Below are 18976 nucleotides of genomic sequence, written 5' to 3'. Positions count from 1 at the left end.
CCCGATCCTGGAGCCAAGATCTGACGTGCAGGCTGTCCAGGGGGCTTACTGCAGTAGCAGGTAACCCCCAAAAGCAGACTTTTTCAGAAAAGTCTGCGATCTCCTGCCGAAGGATGTCCCTGCAGGGTGAATCTGCAGCACCAAGGCAAGAACCGCATCAAATATTAAATTAATACACTAGAATTTAGAAAAATAAACACGTTCAGAAGAGATGAGCCCATACAGCAGGGGTGACCACACTTTTTTAGCTTGCGAGCTACTATTAAAATGACCAAATCAAAATAACCTACCAACAATAAAATTAAAAAAAACCCACGAAGAACACTGTACGCAGAGAAAAAGTTAATTATCATTTGAATTCAGAGTTTTTTCAGAGGTCAAGACAAATGACTTTAAAATATGCAATGTCACCTCAGTTACAACTATATAAAAATAGACAAATATACCCCTCCCTTTTTACTAAACCGCAATAGCGGTTTTTAGAACAGGGAGCTGCGCCATGTCCTGCGCTGCTCTCGATGCTCAAAGGCTCCCTGCGCTAAAAACCGCTATTGCGGTTTAGTAAAAGAGGGCTATAGTGCAAAATATAGAAAGCAAATATAAATTCTCAAAACGGACACATTTTGATCACTAAATTGAAAATAAAATCATTTTTCCTACTTTTTTGTCTGGTGATTTCATGAGTCTCTGGTTGCAGTGGCGTACCTAGGGTATGTGGCACCCGGGGCCCATCATTTTTTGACACCCCCCCCCATGTAAAAAAATATTTTTTTGTAATGACCATGAAATGGAATAAATGGTCAGAATAGAAACAGGCAGTGAAAATTTTCTTATATTCCAAACATAACAACATAAATTATGTCTGAATTGTCATGACATCAGAAGTACATATGGAGTAGTTGCAGGTGATGCTTGGGACAGTTCTGATTGTGTTAGTTCGGTTTTATGTGTTTTTTGAATAGAAGGGTTTTTATTTCTTTTTGAAGGTTTTGCAGTCTGTGGTCGATGTCAATTGGTTGTAGAGTTGGGGGTCGAGTGTTGCAGCTCGAATGGCTAGGAGGTTGTCGAACAGTTTTTTTCTTTTGACGTTTTTGGTTGGAGGGTGTGTGAATGGTGCGTGAGTTCTCCTATGTCTGGTTGAGGTGGATTGAATTATTTAGCTGAAGAAATTAGTTACCCCCTCATCCCACACACATTAATTCTCTTCCATTTTTGTTCCCATTATAAAAAACACTGATAAGTTCCCAGAAAAAAAATACATTAAAATAAGAAGTGAAAACAAAGGCCCCTACAGATGAGAACATAACATAAGAATAGCCTAACTGGGTCAGACCAATGGTCCATCATGCCCAGTAGCCCATTCTCATGGTAGCCAATCCAGGACACTAATACCTGGTCAAAACCCAAAGAGTAGCAACATTCCATGCTACCGATCCAGGGCAAGCAGACACTTCCCCCATGTCTTAATAACAGATTATGGACTTTTCCTCCAGGAATTTGTCCAAATCTTTCTTAAAACCAGCTACACTATCTGCTTTTACCATAACTTCTGGCCACTTCATTTTTAAGTTTAGATCTTTCCTTTCAAACAGAGACCTTGCTAGATGTCAAATACAGCACAAGGTAACTTCACATGGACTTAGCTGTGCAGGAAATGTGAATCTCCTCATACACCCACCATATAGTGCAAAAATGTGCAAAGGTCTGTTTTTTTCTTTCGATCACTACATAGCCTAATGCCACACAAGCAGCGCTGTTACAAACATATTCTGTAGGTCAATGCTAAGGATAACAAAGTTTCCTTCCTTGGACCAGAAGGAGATACTGATAAACCACTGGAAGAGATCCCAACACAACACCCAAAGACCCACTCAATGTGTGAACCAGTTGAGTGGAGTGGACTAACTGGGGGGTGGAAATGGGCCCAGAGTTTGCTCAGCAGAATTTCCCAGACCACCTCTTCCTCTCAACACATTGACACGCTGCCACCACCACCACTAGGAACACCTCACTGGGTAGGCCAGCTATGCTATAAACTTTATAAAACACATTATTATATTTTCTTATAAAGCACATATTTTAACTGAACTCTCTGACATCCTCAGCCTTTCCATTCACAAAAATAGAAGGAAGAAAAGTTCCCATTTCCTGCTGTCTCATGTCCCCGGCCTATACAATATTTTTTTTCTGCAGACCCTTCAAAAGTCTGACCAAATCCTCGTTTCACTTGCATTATAAAGTACTGAGGATGCCATCTCTCCCCAATCCCAGGTCCTAAAGTCTAAGACAGTAGCGCAAACTAATGCTGCCAAATTCAGGAAAAAAAATTTTGATTCGATTCAGCCTATTGAATTGGTTTTTCAATTCGATTTTCCTGCCCAGTTGGGTGATTTTTTTCAAAACTCCTGGTGGGTTTTATAGCTTTTTCACCCCCTTTGGCTTCTCCTAATCACACTGGCGCTGTGGTGTAAATAAAATAAAGAAACAAAAAGGACTTTTCCTCTCTCTGTTAAATCCTAGCTCACGTTTGCAGTCCAACACCAGCTTTGGCAGGATACACATTTCAAATCTGACATATTATAATCACAAAACAGAAAATAAAATTAATTTTTCTACCTTTTGTTGTCTGGTTATATTTCAAATCTTGTTGGTCCAAGGCTCTGGTTTTCTTCTGATAACTTGGGGTCTCCTTCTTTCTTCTTTCTGCATGCTAACCATCCATCTGCCAACTCTGTCCTCCCTTTCCATTTCCCTTCCCTCCCCAGGAAGTCTGGTATCTTTCCTTTTTTTCATCTCCCTCCACAGATCCACCTTTTCTTAACTACCCTTTCATCCGGCATCTCTCCCTCCTTCCCCGCCACCCGAGTCCACCATCTCTCCCTTTCTTTTCCCAATTACCCTCCTATCCAGTATCTCTATCCCTCCTCCACACCATCCCTTGTGTCCAATTTCTCTCCCTTTCTGTTCCTTCCCTCCCTAAATCCCATGGTCCATCATCTCTCTCCTTCTCCTCTATTTTCAGACCCATTATTTCTTCCTCCCCCCAAAGTTTGGCATATGCACGTCTCTTTGAACACCCCTTCCCTCCGTGTACTTCTAAACCAGGGCCCCCCCAAAGGCCTGCCCCCCCTTAAAGGTCTGCCTGTCCCCCCTTGAAGGCCTGCACCCCCCTTGAAGGCCTGTCCCACCTCCTTGAAGGCCTGTCCCCCCCCCTTGTAGGCCTGTCCCCCCCTTGAAGGCCTGCCTGCCTGTCCCCCCCTTGAAGGCCTGTCCCCCCCCTTGAAGGTCTGCACCCCCCCGAAGGCCTGTCCTCCCCCTCTTGTAGGCCTGTCCCCCCCTTGAAGGCCTGCCTGCCTGTCCCCCCCTTGAAGGCCTGTCCCCCCCTTTGAAGGTCTGCACCCCCCTGAAGGCCTGTCCTCCCCCCCTTGTAGGCCTGCCTTCCTGTCCCCCCCCTTGAAGGCCTGTCCCCCCCCTTGAAGGTCTGCACCCCCCCGAAGGCCTGCACCCCCCTGAAGGCCTGTCCCCCCTTGAAGGCCAGCACCCCCTTGAAGGTCTGCACCCCCCCCGAAGGCCTGAACCCCCCTTGTAGGCCTGTCCCACCCCTTGTAGGCCTGTCCCCCCCTTGAAGGCCTGTCCCCCCCTTGAAGGCCTGTCCCACCCTTGAAGGCCTTCACCCCCCCAAGGCCTGTTCCCCCCTTGAAGGCCTGTCCCACCCCCTTGTAGGCTTGTCCCACCCCCTTGTAGACCTGTCCCCCCATTGAAGGCCTGCCTGCCTCCCCTTGAAGGCCTGTCCCTCCCCCTTGAAGGTCTGCACACCCCCCCAAAGGCCTGTCCCCCCCTTGACGGCCTGCCTGTCCCCCCCCTTGAAGGCCTGTCCCCCCTTGAAGGCCTTCCTGCCTGTCTGTCACCCCCCTCCTCCTTGAAAGCCTGCCTGCCCGCCCGCCCCACCCCGAAGGACCGCTCGCCCCTGGCCTCCCCGCACCACTATGAAGCAGCACTACCTATGCTCCCGGCCTTGCCGTTCAGTCCCCCCCCCCCCGAAGGACCGCTCGCCCCACTGACCTTCTTGCACCACCTATGAAGCAGCCGCAGCAGGATCCCGACGTCAGCGATCTCTGCGCTGCTTAGGCGCTGCTTCCTGCGCCGCGTTCCCGCCCCTCCTCTGATGTCAGAGGAGGGGCGGGACCGCGACGCAGGAAGCAGCGGCCAAGCAGCTCAGGTATCGCTGAAGTCGCGATCCTGCTGCGGGCTGCTTCACAGGTGGTGCAGGAAGGTCAGTGGGGCGAGCGGTCCTTCGGGGGTGGTGGGGGGAATGAACGGCAAGGCCGGGAACACCCCCTCATGGCTGGCACCCGGGGCGGACCTCCCCTCCCGCCCCCCCCCCCCCTTAGTACGCCACTGTCTGGTTGCACTTCCTTCTTCTGTAAAGCCAATATTTATTTATTTCTGCCTTTTTTTCTCTCTCCCACTGCCCCCCCCTTTCTTTCAGCCTTTCTTTCTTTCCCCCTGCCCCCCGAAGACATCGTGCCGATTTCTCCACTTCCCCGATTCTTTCCCTACCCCCACCCCCAAGCCACCACGCCGATTTCTCCCTGCTGCTTCCCTAAGCCAGGCCTGGTGTGTACAAGCACCACATCCAACGTCAATTCTAACGTCGGGAAGGAAGTTCCAGGCCAGCCAGGCAGCGATTGGCTGGCCTAGAACGTTTTCTTCGATGTCAGAATTGACGTCGGAGATGAAGTCTTGTGAGTCCGGCGCTTGTACACGCCAGGCCTGGCTTGGGGAAGCAGCAGGGAGAAAAAGATCGCAAAGGCAACGCAATCGATTCGCGTTGCCTTTGCGATCTACTGGTCGATCGCGATCAACCATTTGGGAACCCCTGCCCTACAGCATGGTTGTAGGAAACAAAACTGATCTTCAGGGAGCATGTCACAGGAGATGGACCCAGTGGGAGGGGCTAGAGTTTGTTTGGAGTTCCCTACAGATTATGGCTGTAAGGGATGCACAACACCAGCAGTTCAGACTACAGAGGAATTGTACAAGAAAGCTTAGCTTGTTTAAGAAAGGTTTAGACAATTTTGTGGAGGAAAAGTCTATAGTCTGTTATTGAGAAAGACATAGGGGAAGCCATTGCTTGCCCTGGATCGGTAGCATGGAATGTTGCTACTCCTTGGGTTTCGGCCAGGTACTAGTGACCTGGTTTGGCCACTGTGAGAACGGGCTACTAGGCTTGATGGACCATTGGTCTGACCCAGTAAGGCTATTCTTATATTTTTATGTTCTTATCAACAAAAACAGCTTATAAACAAATATAAAAAATCATGAGGAAAAAACTTATATTATTGTGTGATATACAGGAAAGCCACTACTGACATAGCTATGTTTCAACCTCTGCCTCAGGGCAATATTTCTCCTTCATCACATAGCTTTCAATGAGTTTCAACTGTATATCACACAAGAAATTTGTTTATAAACTTCTGGCTTTGATTGTGGTATCATATTTACATAATAATGAGGTGCTTTACATGCATTTGCATTTTTGCATCTCATTAGTATTTACCGTGTGTTAGCTTAACTACTGCTACCTTAGGACAAGACAACCTGTTAGTGCCCTTTAAATCATGTCAAAGATCAAATCATGTGATTTATGCATTGCCACAGGTACAAAATAAGCCCCTGTATATAAATAAACCCCTTTGAATATGTAATCACAATAAGGCAGCATACAAGTATCATTCCCTTTCTTTTTCCATTCCCTTATTGCCTTAATGCAATTTGATATCTTTGCCTCTTAGTGATTGAACAGTGTGGTTTGTTACTGGTCGTTATGTGTACTGCCATCTAATAGTGGTCACATACAGTAATCCTTGTCTTGGGACAAATGGTACCCTGTAATTAAGCTGTAGATCTTTTGAAATCTATTAATAGTGACATCTAATGGTCAGATATATTATCACACTTTGTTTCACGTTATTCTTTCCAAACCAACAGAATGTGTGGATATTTTTTTTTGGGGGGGGAGGCCCAAAGGTGGACTGAGAGGGCCAGGTATACTCTCCACCTCTCCTTGTCCCCCCCCCCCCCCCCACCACATTAAAATATCCCTTTGATGGTAGGAATAACAAGCCCTGCCAGCCAACAAGGTCTCCTTGCGAGTCCCATCAGAGCAATGCTGATGTCAGCAGCACACTTCAGCCACAGATTCTAGCATTCCTGCGCATGCTCAGTTCAGTCACTGAACTGAGCATGTATGAGAAAGCAGGTATTGGTGACCAAAGAGCATCTATGACTTAAGTGCTGCTCTGGCAGCACAGGCAAGGCTCAAGATCTTTTGGGCTGGCAGAGCCTGGCATCCTTGCCAGCTATTAAAGCAGAGGGTGGCCAAGCTGAAGGTGAGCCTATTCACAGGGTTTCGTGCTATTCAAACTCCTACTCCTGCTACCCTCCAGGTCAAAAAACACAGATATATACAATGCATACAAAAAGGCCACACAAATACTAACATGCACACACACACACACACACAAATGGAGATCTTGGAAAGAATTCCATGAACCATGCTCTCCATTTGTCTTTTTGAGTACCTCAGCCATCATTTATAAAGTCTGTATTACAACTCACTCCATTTTTAACTTTTATCCTTATTCTGGGAGTCCAAGGGGTTGGCTTCTTCACCACAGTCATGTAATTCAGTTATTGTACAGAAGTAGGACACAGCTAGCATCTGCAATCCAATTCTATTCTTTTTAAGTCTGAAGTAAGAAATAGACTGTTAACTGCCTACTGGAAACTGGTTTAAGATGATTGATTCATTCCACTCAGACCAAGAAGTTAGTAGTACTGCTGAGCTTAAGATGGTCTCAACCCAGAAAACTATATGTGAAAGACTGCATCTCTATACTAGTCCTTGAGTCATCCAATTACTTGGATGTAGCTTTTGATAGTAGAAGAGTTTGGCAATGTGTGTAGACAGTGTGATATGCTTTCCAGGTTATTTACATATTGTTTTTACAGATTCCCATAGGTTTTTTTAATCTTGATAGGTTGAATTCAAAAATTTTCATTAGTAAATCAATGCAAGCTCAATATTGTGATTATTCTTTGTAGATGGCTGGCAAGAAAGAGAATGGAAAAACGCGCTGAGCAAGTGATTGCCAAAGAGCAGGCGAGGAGGTTTATGATAGAAACAAGGCGAGCGAGACAAATTCAGAATTTGCTTTTCAACATTTCTGAAAACAAATCCTTTCGCTTCACGGACCAATACACATAAACACAATTAGAATATCCTTTCATGTTTTAGTTTGTCAGATATTGTTACTTATAACATAATCTTGTTCTAAGTGTGTTTAGCTTTTCCCAAACTTGATTAAAATAATTTTTCCAACCATAAATAATCAACGGAACACATGGAGTAATTAATGAACAGGTTGCTTTTTGTTTGGTAATCTTAAAATGACACACAGTACATTCTTGATTCTTTTTAAAATCTATAACATTATCACCATAAATACAAATATAGGAAATGGAATTGGCTGGGCCTTTGGGGTGATGGCTCAATCAATTTTTTTGCCCTGTACCTCATCAGTAACCATGGAGAAGGAGATGGGGAGGAGAGGGGGAGGCAAAGCTTGCTTTGTTTGCCCTTCCAAGCAAAATGTTATTTCAGTGGTCCTGATTACGAAGAATAGGAAGGGGAACAATTGATAAAGAAGGAAAAAATATGCTTATTACATTAACAGCATATTCAGAAAGCAAGAGGATGGAATTAAACATGTTGAAAAGTTGCAGTCATCAGAACAAAACATATTTTACATTTGGCTACTGGCTGAAAAAAGTAGCAAAATGAAATAAATGTCACTTTTTAAAAATGCATTAGCATAAGAAATTTTTATGCAGCAACGTCTAGTATAGGTATGGATTTCTTGCAATATAAAATATATGGTTTGTCACAAAAGACATTCACCATAATTTTTGTACTTGTGCATAGGACAATTCAGCTTACAAGGCTACATTATTTCTCTTTCTGTTATATCTCCTCAGGAGTCCGAATGTATGGTGTTCAATCCGAACCCACAAACCGGGTCTTGCAGTTTTGATACTCACAGTTTTCAGCACCTCCCACATTAGTAGTGGAGTATAGTGCCCCTTCAGCTTTTTCATTCTGCAGCAAACCATGCTGCTGATCTGCTCTGTTTAGTTTTTCTTTTTTTCGGTTGAAAGTTCACTATTTTGAAAGCTTCGGTGCCCTGTGGAGCCAGCCTGCTGTGTGCCACTTCAGGGCTCTGGGTCCGTTCCCCTGGGAGCCAGCTTGCCTGCTGGATTTATTTCAGACACTTAAGGGCAGGCTGTGGGCGCCCTGTGTAAAAGCCGCTGGGCTATCAGGTTGCTGGCTGGATTTTCCACCCCTGTTGCGCTTCAAGGTTCTGTAGGAGTTGGAAGTTGAGTCCAACTCGACTGGCAGCCCAAAGATTTCAAGGTTTGGAGTCGTTTTCAGAGGTTTCTGAAGCAGAAAGTCCTTTCCATTCACCTCAGCTGCAGAGAAATGCTAACAGGCAGGCACTGCACAGAACTGTAAGTACAACCCTATTATTTTCTGAGAAAATCAGGGTGGATGGGGTTGGGAGTTCTGAGGGTAAGGTTCTGGTCTCCTACCTCCAAAACCCTATTTTTGCACTTTTGGTTTTCAAAAAGTCTCCATGGGCTGTTTTTGGTGTGACTTTCTGATTGCAGCCATCTTGGATTTTAAACAATCCCTCTGCCTGCCTCAAAACCCCTCGATTTTTCAAAAAAATCAATAAGGATGGGCTCCTCAGAATGTGTAAGCACAAATCAATGTGAAATTTGTGCTGGATGGTCAGCAGAGGAGTGCCCATGTGCCGCGTGCTGTGGTGTACACGTGGAGGGGGAGGGAGCTTCGGGCTTAGCCCCATCCATATCTTCCAGGGCTGGGGAATCATTCCAAGTCTGGAAGATGGAGAGAAAGCCCTGCCCAGTCTCTGAAACTGGTGACAGCACAGGCACATGGATGCACAGGCGCACGGAGCCTTTGGACTCTGCACAAGCCCGGCCAGAGGTCTGTCAAGGATCGCTTATTGCTCCATTACAGGGTCCTCTCCAGAATTTCTCCACTCACATAGAGAGTGTTTTTATGGACCTGGGCTGTGCTGCGCAAGCAGGGAGTACACCACTGTGTATCCAAGGAGTGTCTTCGCTTCCAGGGGACTCTTCTGGTATGAGTGATCCGGTTCCCACCACAAACCGAGTTGAGGTTGGATTCCATGCCTTTTTTATCTCAAGGCACTGGTTTGGTCCTGGACGACCCATTCAGCAAAATGCCTTGGGGGTGGGGGGCCCTCAAGGATACGACCCCTTCAATACGCCAACTGTTTAAATTGGGTTCAGTTCACCATTTTATTGCAGATGCGGTCAAGGAAGCTCAGCCTTCCACTTCTCCGTGTACAGTCATGAGCTGCTCCAATGCCCATATCTTTTTTTTCTAGCGCATTCAGAAATCACTGCCCTTTTTACGGAACAGCTCTTTAAATATGGTGATAGCTATGTCCAGGTTTTATCCCATGGCCCCTGAGTTTCAGCAGCTATTTGATCAGCAGAAAGTGGACTCTGGTAGCTCAGATCACCAAGTGCACAGCATTCCCTAAAGAGGGAGGCGTAATACTAAAGGAAGCGCATGATCGCAAGTTGGACATGGTTTTGAAGAAACAGTTTGAGATTCTAGGTTTGGACATCAAAGCAGAATTAGTGTGGTTTGCTGCATGGGCCTGTCACACCCTTGGTGGAGAAGGATGTCTGCTCCCAGCTGGTGCTGGAAAAAGTGGATTATGTGTTGGATGCCTTATATGACCTCATCAGGTTCCTGAGCAAAGTTGCAGTGTATGAGGTCTCTGCTGAAAGGATTCTCTGAATCATAGAGTGGAATGGCAACTCTGCTTCTAAAGTGACTTGTAAGCAGGCTGCCCTTCAAGGGACAGATGCATTTTGGCAAGGGCCTAGAAGAGATCATGGCCAGTAAGGCAGACCACTGCCCTAAATTCCTACCGGAGAGCAGACCTCACTGTTCTCTTGGAGGAGTTGAAGTAATTTTCGTTCTCCTATCATTCACACCAAAATTATTGCCAGCTCCTCTAGCCATAGGTCTTTCCAGGGATACAGGCAGCACTATGGCAATTCCAAATGCCTGCAGCCCTCCGGGTCTCACGTCACCCTGTACTCCAAAAAGTCCCAAATGACACCAAAATCGGAGCTGCTCCTCTGCATATTGGGAGGCAGTTGTCGGCGTTTCAGGAGTAGGAAAATATATCCTCATGCTGGACATCATCCGAGAAGGGCACAAGATCAAGTTCCTTTGTCCCTCTCCAAATTTGTTTCTGGACTCTCCAAGAAACCAAGATCCAAGCCATGCTTCCCTTTTAGACATTCATACCATAGAGTCTGTCTTCAATGATAAATCAGGCTCAGGCAGATATTCCTTATACTTCATCATGCCTAAGAAAGGCACAGAGGATTGGAGGCCCATCTTGGAACTCATGGCAGTCAATGTATTTCTAAAGATCCTATGTTTCCACATGAAAACTGCCCATTCATTGTGGCAATGGCTCTAGAAGTAATTGGCATCACTGGATCTAACAGAGGCCTATCTACATACTCCCATCTTTCTGGGACACAGAAAGTATCCGAGAGTTCATGTACTGTAGGAACATTTCCACTTTGCAGCCCTTCTTTTTAGATTGGCAACAGCCCCCCCCCCCCACACACACACACACATACAGTAGTGGTGGCTCTTTTCCAAATATTGGGAATCCATGTATCTTTATCTGGCCGATTGGCTCATTGAAGCCCCATCCAAGCAGTAGTGTGAGCAGGCAGTTGTAGTTCTGCAAAGGTTGGGCTGGATTGTCACCTTTAGGAGGAGTCATTTAGTACCGCAATAGAGTTTGGAGTATCTGGGAATTCATTCGACACAGCTTTTGCTTCCCGAGCTATGCAAATAGAAACAAATCTTTGATCTCTTAGCCCTTCCGTTGCCTACTGCCTAGCATTGCCTTCAGATGTTGGGCTCCATGGTAACTTCCCTGGAGGTTGTTCCCTGAGCCAGGCACATATGCGGCCCCTTCAGGAGACTCTTCTGTCTTGGTGGTCCCCACAACATCATTCTCCTCACATGCAGCTCCCATGGATAGGGCTAGTGAGGAGCAGCTTACGTTGGTAGCTTCAAGAGAGCTCCTTGTTGAGGGATATGCCTCTCCAAATTTTGGAGTGGGTGACTCTCACGACCGATGCTAGCCTAAGTGGCTGGGGTGCCCATTAGGGCGACTGTTTCATTCAGGGCCAGTGGACTCCCCATCAGAACAACTGGCCTATAAACAGTCTAGAACTTCGAGCCATTCGGTTAGCATTAACAACTCTGGTAAAGGCTCTAGAGGGAAAAGTGGTATGAGTATTTCCTGACCATGCAACCGCAGTAGCCTATGTGAACAGGCAGGGAGCATCAGCAGTGCTGTCTTGAGTCTAGAAGCGCAGATGCTCTTCCAGTGGGTGAAGTACACCTTCAAGCTCTCTCCGCTGCTTACATGGCCAGAGTGGAACATGTTCAAGCAGACTTCCTCCATCACCAAGGGACTAGTCTCTATCTCAAAGGGTGTTCCTGCTCATTGTGCATCGCTGGGGCAGACCAGTGATAGACTTGATGGCTTCAACCCAGAACTTGAATGTTCACCATTTCTTCAGTTGAAGAGCAGAACCATGAAGCTTAGGACTGTCAAGCCCGGTTCTTCTTTATGTCTTCCCACTTTGGCTCATGGTGGGCCATATCATCCACAGGATTACAACTCATCCAGGTCTTGTGATCTTAGTAGCCTCGAACTGGCCTTGCCATTCGTGGTCTACAGACCTGATGCGACTTCAGCGGGACAGGAACATCAAGCTCCCACTTTATCACAGCCTTCTCAGTCAAGGGCCAATCCCTAGCACTTTGGTACGGCATACTTCTTGAGCACAAGGCCCCAGTTTAAAGAGGCTATTCACACGTAGTCATTGCCATTCTTTTGAGAGCAAAAAAGCCCTCTACTATAGTGGTCTGTGCCAAAGCTTGAATTGCTTTTCAACATTAGTGTGAAAGAGACCAGGTGGAACCATTGTGAGCTCCTATTCTGGTAGTCCTTGCTTTTCTGCTTGCAGTGGCTTCCCTCAAGGTTCAAGTGGCAGGTCCTTCATGTTTCTGGGCACGCATAGTTCGGTTTCACTTACCGCTCATCCGGTAACTAGATTTTTAAGAGGTGCTTTCCGATCAAGACCCCTACTCCATCAACCCTTATCTGATGTGGAATCTCAACAGTTTTGAAGAGCCTCACTAAAGCTCCATATGAGCCATAGAAAGACTCGACCCTTTTGGACATCATGGTCAAGAAAGTGTTCCTGGTGACCATCATCTCAGCGGGACATATTTTGGAATTACAAGCTTTCTCTTATAGAGAACCTTTTCTTAGGATCACAGAGGCAGGTGTAACCCTCTGTGCTGTTCCTTCTTTTATTCTGAAAGTTATTTCCAATTTACATGTCAACCAGTAGGTTCATCTGCCTGCTTTTCAGCCTACTGGTTTGGATAAACAGGACATTAAAGAAACTGGATGTGCGAAGAGTCTTACTTCGCTATTTGGAAATGACCAATGGTTTTCATCTTTTTGATCATCTGTTTGTGTTCACAAGTTAGTTCATGTGTGGCAGGCCAGCATACAGGCCTCTAGGGCCAGATGGATTCACATGGCCATTTCGTCAGTACACATGGAGTAAGCAGTTGTCAGTTTCTTTCAGTGCGCACTCAACCATGAGTGACGCAGCTTCATGGACTGAGTCTCGATCAGTCTCCCCAGCAGAAACTTGCAGAGCTTCTACTTGTTCTTCACTTACAGAATGGCTGTTGCTGTTGAGAGGACACCACTTTTGGATCCTTGGTGTTGTGAGCAGAATCCTGGCCCACCCTAGATGTCAGCTATTGTTTTTCTACATCACCATACGTACGGATTCCTGAGGAGATATAACAGAATGGAAGATTAAGGTCTTACCTTGTTAATTTTCTTTCTGTTAATCTTATCAGGAGTCCATATGGCCAGTCCTCTGCATCCTCAGTTACAACTGCGTTGGATATTTCTAGGTTCCAGGCTCTGGAGTTCTTCTCCTGTCAACCAAATGGCTAAGTACAAGAACATAAGAACATAAGCAATGCCTCCGCTGGGTCAGACCTGAGGACCATCGTGCCCAGCAGTCTGCTCATGCGGCGGCCCAACAGGTTCAGGACCTGTGCAGTAATCCTCTATCTATACCCCTCTATCCCCTTTTCCAGCAGGAAATTGTCCAATCCTTTCTTAAACCCCAGTACCGTACTCTGCCCTATTACGTCCTCTGGAAGTGCATTCCAGGTGTCCACCACACGTTGGGTAAAGAAGAACTTCCTAACATTCATTTTGAATCTGTCCCCTTTCAATTTTTCCGAATGCCCTCTTGTTCTTTTATTTTTTGAAAGTTTGAAGAATCTGTCCCTCTCTACTCTCTCTATGCCCTTCATGATCTTGTAAGTCTCTATCATATCCCCTCTAAGTCTCCTCTTCTCCAGGGAAAAGAGACCCAGTTTCTCCAATCTCTCAGCGTAGGAAAGGTTTTCCATCCCTTTTATCAGGCATGTCGCTCTCCTCTGAACTCTCTTGAGTAACGCCATATCCTTCTTAAGGTACGGTGACCAGTACTGGATGTAGTACTCCAGATGCGGGCGCACCATTGCCCGATACAACGGCAGGATAACTTCTTTCATTCTGGTTGTAATACCCTTCTTGATTATACCTAGCATTCTATTCGCTCTCTTAGCGGCCGCTGCGCATTGTGCCGTCGGCTTCATTGTCATGTCCACCATTACCCCCAAGTCCCTTTCTTGGGTACTCTCGTTCAATAAGATCCCTCCCATCGTATAGTTGTACCTCAGGTTTCTGCTTCCCACATGTAATACTTTACATTTCTCAATGTTGAACTTCATCTGCCATCTTGTCGCCCATTCCCCTAGTTTGTTCAAGTCCCTTTGCAATTCTTTGTAGTCCTCTTTAGTCCGAGCTCCACTAAATAGTTCAGTGTTGTCCGCAAATTTTATTATCTCACACTTCATCCCCGTTCTAGATCATTTATGAATATATTAAATAGCAGCGGCCCGAGCACTGAGCCCTGTGGAACACCACTCGTGACCCTCCTCCAGTCCAAGTAGTGGCCCTTCACTCCTACCCTCTGTTTCCTACCTGCCAACCAGTTTCTGATCCATCTATGTACGTCTCCTTACACCCCTTGGTTCGTCAGTTTCTGGAGTAGATGTTCATGAGGCACCTTGTCAAAGGCTTTTTGGAAATCTAGGTATATGATGTCTATGGGGTCTCCTCTGTCCATCCGTTTGTTAAGAAGTGCAATAAGTTAGTTAGGCACGATCTCCCCTTGCAGAAACCATGTTTGCTGGTTATCAGAAGTTCGTTTCTTTCAAAATGTTCATCGATGTTTTCTTTTATCAGTGCTTCCCCCATTTTCCCCAGAACCGAGGTCAGACTCACCGGTCTGTGGTTTCCTGGGTCACCTCTTGATCCCTTTTTAAAGATGGGCGTAATGTGGGCTATCTTCCAATCCTCCGGAATCACGCCTGTTTTCAGGGATAGGTTGCAAATTTGCTGCAATAGTCCCGCTATCTCCTCCTTTAAGATTGTCCTGTATACATAAGTGTACTATTAAGCCTCTGGCTCCCTTGTTGTTAGTGCTTGTTGTGTTCAGCAGGTTGATTTCTATTGTGTTATGTTATACATGTTTTAAATATTTATTGATCATTGCTATTCTTTTTAAGAGTTGGAGAGCAGTACTGATCTGTATAATGTGTGCGGGGAAGTTCCCCATACTCCTTCTTCTTTGTGTTCTATTCCAGAGGTGATCGACTGCTTTTGGATAACACTGAAGGGGCACTATACTTCACTGCCAATGTGGGAGGTGCTGAAAACTGTATCACTCTTTTGCAAGACCCGGTTTGCGGGTTTGGATTGAACACCAAACATATGAATTCCTGATAAGATTAACAGAAAAAAAGATTAACAAGGTAAGAACCTAATCTTCCATTCATATGTATATGCATGGACTAATTTAATTTTGGAGAAAATAATGCTAATCAGTCCTAAATGGTAGCAGAAAGTGCAGTGATTGCAGTTTGAGTAAGCTGAATTATTTAATTATTAAATGATTATTTTCAGTTTATTATAGTGATTTAAATAAATGGCAAAAGCCACAGATTAGGTGAATCCGACAAAATCAAAATGAGTAAAAGACTTCTTAAAGCTTTTTTTTAAAATATTAAAAAGTTTTCATTGATTGATTGTTGTCACCAACACCAAATCCATAATCATTCCAAATGATGCACCAACTTAGTCAATCTCCTTTTTGTTCCTGAGTGAAATGGTATGGTGGCCGTGTTAGTCCACTTTCCAAGGTAGTATAAAGAAATAAATAAACAAAGGAATAAAGTGATATCTCTTTTATTGGACTAACTGCATTTTATGATGAGCTTTTGAAGGTTCCCTATTTTTTGCATTATAAGATGCACCTAGGTTTAGAGGAAAACCAAGAAAAAAACCCCCATTCTGAACCAAATTGTGTACTAATATATTTAAATATACCAGGCTCTGCACCCAGCCCCTCTCATTCCCTGCCAGCCTCTGCACAGTCCCCCCACCCTTCCCTACCAGGTTCTGTACCCTGTCCCCCCTTCCCTACCAGGCTCTGCACCCAACACCCTTTCCTCCTTGCCCTGGAAGGCTCTGTACCCAGCCCTTTTCCATACCAGGCTCTGAATCCATCTCCTTTCCCTACCAAGCTCTGCACCCAGCCCCCTTCCCTCCATGCCCTACAAGGCTCTGCACCCTGTCCCACTGCCCTGCTCTGTACCCCTCTAGTTATCTAGTGGTAGGCTGGGACAGGAGCGATCCATCCCAGCCGACTAACAATTTTTTACCCCTCCCCAGTACCTTTTTAAATTCTAGTGGTCCAGTGGTGTATCGGCAGGAGCGAGCTTTGCGCGCTGCTGCCCCTCCCTTGCTGAACGGCTGCCTCATCATATCTTTCAGCCAGCGGTGCACAAAGCAAGAGTGTGCTTTTTGCGCTCCAGATTGGCCCCGCACCGCTCCTTGAATGACTGCTGTCAGTTTTTGCAAGTCCCGTGAGAACTGATAGCAACCATTCAGGGAGCGGCGCGGGGCAGGCTGGAGCGCGTAAAGTTTGCTTCTGCCTTGTGTGCCACAGGCCGCAAGATATGATGAGGCAGCTATCCAGCGAGGGAGGGGCAGGGGCGTGGAAAGTTTGCTCCTGCCGATAACACTGCTGGACCACCAGAATTAAAAAAGGTGCCGTGTGTGTGTAAAAATTGTTATATTCACTCCATCTATAAGATGCACAGATATTTCCACCCACTTTTTTGGGGAAAAAATTGCGTCTTATGGAACGAAAAATACAGTAACCCTTCTTCATATCAGAAATAAGCAAATGTTGACAAATATCAATATATATAGGGAAAACATGAAAGCATTTTAGGAATAGGGAGGGGTGGGCAGGAGACAGAAAGGTGGCAGAGCAGTTTTAAATGTCTTTATATGAGATAGGACTTAACAGAGATCTGGGCTTTCTTTCCCACTATAAAGACATTTAAAACTGCTCTGCCACCTTTCTGTCTCCTGCCCACTCACTCACCCCTTCCCTCTTCCTATCCCTGAAATGCTTTCATGTTTTCCTTATATATACTGATATTTATCAACATTTGCTTATTTCTGATATGAAGAAGGGTTATCTTTGAAAGCTCATTGAGTTAGTCCAATAAAAGAGGTATCACCTTATTTCCTTAGTTTTTTTGTTTTATTTCTTTCTACAATTTTTTTTATTCCTGAAATACAGATCATAATATAAGAAGAAACACAAAAATAGTGCCCTAACTATTCTCACATCCCTATCCCCACCCCTTCCACAGATTATTATCTATAAAGGTAGTGGTACCAAGATTTCAAGGTACTACTGTTAACCATACTCCGTTCTCAGTTATGTCACCACTCCTATTGCAAAAGTTCCTTCCTCCTTATCCTTTCCCGACACAATTCCATCCACTCTGCTACCTGCAGATTAAGGACCATATTCTGTAAATGGCGTCTAAATTGGCCAGCAACTAGAAAAATGGCACTCACCACGTGTCAATCACGCTAGGCGCTGTTAACAGAATTGCAGCTACTGGCACCTAAGATAAAACGTAGGCGCCAGTAATGTAGGTTAGAGATTTAAAGGCCTACATTTCTGGTGCCTTAAGTTTTCGGGCAAATCGCACCTAAGGTCATCTCAACCCCTAACCATGCCTGCTTTTACCTTAGGCGCTGCTAGCTACCTAATATTAGTTGGCAATAACATGCATAAATGCCAGTAATCTAGTCATTTGTGTGCATATGCTGACACATGTGTAAATTACTTCCACATATAGTTCAAACTCTTCTTACATAAGAACTGCCGCTGATGGGTCGGACCGGTGGTCCATCCTGCCTAGCAGTCCGCTCACGCTGCGGCCCTCAGGTCAAAGACTAGTGCTCTTAAATGAGTCCAGCCTCACCTGCACACGTTCCAGTTTAGCAGGAACTTGTCCAACTTTGTCTTGAATCTCTGGAGGGTGTTTTCCCCTATAACAGACTCCGGAAGAGCGTTCCAGGTGTCTACCACTCTCTGGGTGAAGAAGATCTTCCTTATGTTCTTATTGACCAAGTTACAGTTAGTTTGATAACAAAAAAAGTCAAACCAAAGTGGTTTATAGAAGTAAAAACAATGGGTTAAAAAAATAAAATCAAACAAAGTTAAAAATACCAATACAATAAACAAACAAAAACAAATGGGTTTACAGGGAAGGAATAGATTACAATATTTGTAGGGGAAAAAACAAAAAGGAAAGTAACAAAAGGTAAGGGGTAAAAGAGCAAAAGAGTATAAAAGTTCACATTTATCAAGGTAAATAGATCTATAATGAAATACAAACGCACGCCTTTCTAAAATAATACAGTGGTACCTCGGTTTACGAGTGCACCGGTTTGCGAGTGTTTTGCAAGACGAGCAAAACATTTGCAAAATCGGTGCCTCAGAAACCGAGCATGGCTTGATTTACGAGCACCCCCCCCCCCCGCAATCCGGCACCCCCCCACCCGCCACGATCGGGCACCCCCACGCCGCTTCTTACCCTCATCTGGGCACTCTTGAAAATCGGCTTCCTCCTCTGCTGGGCCTTGAGCATCTGAGCATGCTCAAGGCCTGCGAGTTCACGTTCAGAACGTGAACTCGCAGGCCTTGAGCATGCTCAGATGCTCAAGGCCCAGCAGAGGAGGAAGCTGATTGTCAAGAGTGCCCAGATGAGGGTAAGAAGCGGCGGGGGGGTGCCCAATTGTGTCGGGGGGGATGTCGGATCATGGCGGGGGGGTGCCCAATCGTGTCGGGGGGGGGTGTCGGATTGTGGCGGGGGGGGTGCCCAATCGTGTCGGGGGGGGTCGGATCGTGTCGGGGGGGTTGCCGGTTCGAGGCAGGGGGAGTGCCGGATCGCAGGGGGGTGCCTGATTGCGGGGGGGGGGGGGGTTTTGAGGGGAGCAATGCCGGTTCTCGGGGGGGGGGGAACGCATCAAAGCGATTTTCCATTATTTCCTATGGGGACACTCGCTTTGATAAATGAGCATTTTGGATTACGAGCATGCTCCTGGAACGGATTATGCTCGTAATCCAAGGTACCACTGTATAAACTTTAAGTTGTGACTAGAGGTCTGCACGGGAATGGGAATTCCGGAGGACTATGGGACTCCTGTGGGGATGGAACCGGGGTTCCCAAGGCCTGGAAAGAGAATTAGTAAAAGACAGACAAAAGCAGAAACAAGGTGATGGAAAAACA

At 45.8% G+C, this 18976-nt stretch overlaps 1 protein-coding gene across 6 annotated transcripts in view; it reads left to right on the top strand.

Annotated features, from left to right (window-relative positions):
• CCDC181 (coiled-coil domain containing 181) overlaps window positions 1-15598 on the top strand; it is a 326883-nt gene extending 311285 nt beyond the window's left edge. For 5 of the 6 annotated variants that reach the window (XM_033942636.1, XM_033942640.1, XM_033942639.1 and 2 more), the window contains one exon: window positions 7108-8550. In XM_033942636.1, coding sequence (XP_033798527.1) covers window positions 7108-7270 — 163 coding nt within the window. In that variant the 3' untranslated portion in view covers window positions 7271-8550. Of the gene's footprint in view, window positions 1-7107; window positions 8551-14959 lie in introns of those variants that run through there. The other variant, XM_033942637.1, reaches the window with a different exon arrangement.
• The last annotated feature ends 3378 nt before the right edge of the window (window positions 15599-18976 follow it).

This window comes from Geotrypetes seraphini, chromosome 4 (genome assembly GCF_902459505.1).
Source record: "Geotrypetes seraphini chromosome 4, aGeoSer1.1, whole genome shotgun sequence".
In the NCBI taxonomy this organism is placed as follows: Eukaryota; Metazoa; Chordata; class Amphibia; order Gymnophiona; family Dermophiidae; genus Geotrypetes; species Geotrypetes seraphini.
The sequence above is the reverse complement of the archived record's forward strand: the minus strand, read 5'-3'. Positions and strand labels throughout refer to the sequence as shown.